This window comes from Mesoplodon mirus, assembly GCF_964341445.2.
Source record: "Mesoplodon mirus genome assembly, chromosome: 4".
NCBI lineage: Eukaryota > Metazoa > Chordata > Mammalia > Artiodactyla > Ziphiidae > Mesoplodon > Mesoplodon mirus.
The window spans coordinates 148,433,732-148,438,038 of record NC_138979.1 but is presented as its reverse complement, the minus strand read 5'-3'; the positions used below and the strand labels follow the sequence as shown (position 1 = coordinate 148,438,038).

The 4,307-nt window shown below is 50.3% G+C and overlaps 1 protein-coding gene across 1 annotated transcript; it reads left to right on the top strand.

Moving 5' to 3' along the window:
* Nucleotides 1-1,358: 1,358 nt before the first annotated feature.
* TMEM30B (transmembrane protein 30B) lies at nucleotides 1,359-2,764 on the top strand. The gene has a single exon (XM_082617231.1). It carries the CDS (start codon nucleotides 1,566-1,568, stop codon nucleotides 2,625-2,627), a length of 1,062 nt encoding a protein of 353 aa, XP_082473357.1. The 5' UTR covers nucleotides 1,359-1,565; the 3' UTR covers nucleotides 2,628-2,764.
* Nucleotides 2,765-4,307: the final 1,543 nt, after the last annotated feature.

Below are 4,307 nucleotides of genomic sequence, written 5' to 3'. Positions count from 1 at the left end.
TGTTACTTTTTAACTTTAGTATCATTCTTGTAAAGTATAATTTGGTACTTGAGTATATGCTGTCTATTGTCTATTTTGATTCATCTTATTCCTAAGTAATATGTCCCCTATCAGACTGCAAGTGCCTTGAGATCAAGGGTCCTTTTTAGTCTAATTGTCTTCTGTCTTCTACCTTGCTTAGCTTAGGGCTAACACTTGAAAGATGCTTTAAAAAAAAAATCCCTGTTGTTTAATTTAGCAAGTATTTTAACTTTCCAGATTTCAATGGGTTTTGAATAACTCCTGAATGCAATATATTATTCTAAGTGCAGAAGTGTAATATAGTAAATATTTAAGTTATTTGCATTTTAGGAGCGGGAAGAGAGGCAGAAACACAATACCTAAGGAGGATTTAGCACAAAGTTGAAATGGCCCGACACCCCCTTGTGTATGTTGTACCAACCTAGATATAAAAGCCAGAATCGCAAGCAATGTTCAGAGCTATTTGGGGTTTTCTTTGCAGTAAGTCCTATAAAACCTTGTAGTTCACCTCCTTAGGCCCAAAGTCCAACATCCTTGATTGTGGATAGCAGCTAGGTCTTTTGGGACCTTGAGTAGGACTTTTTTCCAGTCAGGCAAATAATCTGAAAAGAAAAAGAAATCACATGTAGTCCAGTCCAGAAACCTTGTGTGGTTTCTCCACCAGCTAGAGAGATAGTTAAAGGCTCTGAACCTCTTGCCATCTTTAATTCTCTTTTTTAAGTGTCATTTTTAGAGAACTTTCCACTTTTCTTAGTTATACAGCCAGATTGGGGCACCTGGCCGGAAAATCATTTTCTCTTAAAAAAAAAAAAATTCTAAAATTTGAATGCAGGCACAGCATTCCAAACCGATTTACCATAGTGCAGTTTCTTGGGCATTACAATTTGTGGCTGCAACTTGACTGAAAGGGGGCCCCTAAGTTAACCTACAAAGACAACAGGGTCCAGAGACGCTTTTTTTCCACTTTCAGATAAAAGAGGATTAATTACCTGAAATCTTCAAGGCTCCAGGACGCACGGTGCAATCCCTCAGTGGAACTTTGTGCTGGAGGCTGCAGCTCCTACGATTTCGGGCAAGACTGGCCCAGGCACTCTAGTCACTTGGAAGGCGGAAGGGAAGGAAGTACCTGAGCAAGGTATGAGCCACTCAGAGGCAGCCTGGGGCCGCCACTCACCTCGGGGAGGAGGAGCTGGAGTCCGGACCCACCCGGATTGAGAGGAAAAGCGAGTTCTGGGCCCGCCAGGTGAGGGAAGGAACGCCCTCCCGCTCACCTCCGAAGAGGCGGGGCGCGGCTCTCGATTACCCGCAGGGGCGGTGCTGGCCGATCACCTGGGCCGAGGCGGAACTGAAGGGTCCGGTCACTGCCCGGAGAACCTGTAACTAAGACTCACCTGTGCGGGGGCCGGAGGCGGGGCCGGGGCCAGAACTCACCTGAGCCGGTGGAAACCTGCCCCGGGGGTAGCTCCTGGTTCGCCCAGCGAGGAGCGGGAGGCGCCCCCGGCCAGCCCCATCCGAGCGCCCCTCCGTGGGTCCGCGCGGCCGCCATGACCTGGAGCGCCACCGCCCGGGGCGCCCACCAGCCCGACAACACCGCGTTCACTCAGCAGCGCCTCCCCGCCTGGCAGCCGCTGCTGTCAGCCAGCATCACGCTGCCGCTCTTCTTCTGCGCCGGCCTGGCCTTCATCGGCCTGGGCCTGGGCCTCTACTACTCCTCCAACGGCATCAAGGAACTCGAGTACGACTACACCGGCCACCCGGGCACCGGCAACTGCTCGGTGTGCGCCGCCGCCGGCCAGGGCCGCGCGCCGCCGCCCCGCTGCTCGTGCGCCTGGTACTTCTCGCTGCCCGAGCTCTTCCAGGGCCCCGTGTACCTCTACTACGAGCTGACCAGCTTCTACCAGAACAACCGGCGCTACGGCGTGTCCCGCGACGGCGCGCAACTGAGCGGGCTGCAGAGCGCGCTGCGCCACCCGGTCAACGAGTGCTACCCCTACCAGTACAGCGCGGCTGGCCTGCCCATCGCGCCCTGCGGCGCCATCGCCAACAGCCTCTTCAACGACTCCTTCTCGCTGTGGCACCAGCGCCTGCCCGGCGGGCCCTACGTCGAGGTGCCGCTCGACCGCACCGGCATCGCCTGGTGGACCGACTACCACGTCAAGTTCCGCAACCCGCCGCTGGTGAACGGCAGCCTGGCGTTGGCCTTCCAGGGCACCGCGCCCCCGCCCAACTGGCACCGGCCGGTCTACGAGCTCAGCCCAGACCCGAACAACACCGGCTTCATCAACCAGGACTTCGTGGTATGGATGCGCACGGCGGCGCTGCCCACGTTCCGCAAGCTGTACGCGCGCATCCGCCAGGGCAACTACTCGGCCGGGCTGCCGCGGGGCACCTACCGCGTCAACATCACCTACAACTACCCGGTGACAGCCTTCGGCGGCCACAAGCTCATCATCTTCAGCAGCATCTCGTGGATGGGCGGCAAGAATCCGTTCCTGGGCATCGCCTACTTGGTGGTCGGCTCCCTCTGCATCCTCATGGGATTTGTCATGCTGGTCGTCTACATTCGCTACCAGGACCAGAACGACGAAGACGAGGACGACGAGTAATTCCTGCTTTCAGAGCACCCTTTCTGCTTTTTGCCAAAACGCTCTTGCAAGCTTCTTTTGGTTTCTCCCTCCCGACTGTCACCCAGTTCCAACTTCGCCTCACATTGCCTCCAGTTGTGAATGAGGAGACCAGAGAGAGAGAGGAATTACACCCTATCCGGGGCTTCCAGACTCTTCTGGGGTGTTTGAGCTGCTAGAGTGAGACCTCCCTGCACATTTTCCCCATCTCCTTAACGAGCTGACACGTGAGGTTCTTTGAGAGAAGAAGGGACGGCTAGACTCCTCTCATTCAACCCCCATCTGGTGAAGAGATGTTAAATAACTCATTCCAGATCTAGCAGCTGCTCATTGCCTCCTGACGCTGGCTCTAGAGCTTTAACCGCTACAGTACAGTGGTTTTCTTTTTTCTTTTTTTTGGGGGGGGGGGGTGGGAGTGTAGAGAGGGAAGCCCACAAATAACCAGCAGAGGCATGGAGGGGTGGGGGAGAACATATTGATTAAAAATGTAGGTAGTTTAGGAGGCCCCATCCCCAGAAATTCTGACACAATAAGGCTGCGGTGAGACCCTGGAAGCTGCGGTTTTAACAAACCCATCTGGAGATTCCTCCTGTATTCCCTCAAGTTTGGGAATCAGTGCCCTGAACCAGGGAGCAGGTAGGATAACTGCCTGTTTCCCTATTTCCTCAGGTGTCTGAAGCTGGGCCTGACGCAATCATCGCGTCCAGTTTTCCAGGGGGTCATTTGTTCCCAGGGGCAGTGACAAGCATAATGTTGCAGGTTTGGTCTAGCACTCCTTCTTGAACATAGCAAGCTCTCTACAATGTGCAGAATAAGTGAAAACAACTAGCTGGCATACAGATTTGCAGAGCAGGGTTTGTATCAATTCATTTGATATTTGAGTGTAAGAAATTAAAAGGTTTTTGGGGGGGGCAGGGCGGCCAGGTACTGTGTAGAAACTGGAAAATGCCAGGTCACTTTGTATAGTTCAGAGGGAATGTTTTAACCTTAGAATCAGATAGCTGGAGGGGATCTTAGAGGGAAAGTGATTTCCCTAAAGTCATATCTGTGTCTCCTGACTCTGGACTCAGTCCTCTTTGTCCTCTAAATGACTTTTTATGCTTAGAAAGGGCTACGTTCATACCTTTTCCCTTGGGTTTAAGAAAAAAAAATTTTAATCTATGTTCTCAGATGAACCATGTTTGATTTTAGTAATATGTTTAAATGAATGCTAAGGAATATAGTCTTATGTAAACTAGAATCTTAAGAATTATTTGAACCTTTGAGATAATGTTAAACTCTGACTACTCTAAAATCATTCTAATATATGTAAAATTATTCTAAGAAAATAGAATTTTAAAAACCCCTTTTATGGCAAAAGAACTTTAAAAACGTGAGATCATCTTAACCAGTTTATTTTCCAAAAGCAGTTATTTGGTGTTCTGTCAGAATTCTCAGTGCCTGTTCTCTATTATGGCTACTTTCCAGTTACTACAATTTTTGCTCATGCCTATAAGGCAGTGCAATACCTTGAGGTATTTTTTTAAGTAGTCAAAGCAATATTGAATTGTATTGAATAATTTACATTAATTTTATTTTACTCTTCTAGTCCTTTGAAAACTAATAGCCGATAGACAGCATGCATGTTCATTGACATCTGTCTCAGATCTTCTGGAACAGTCG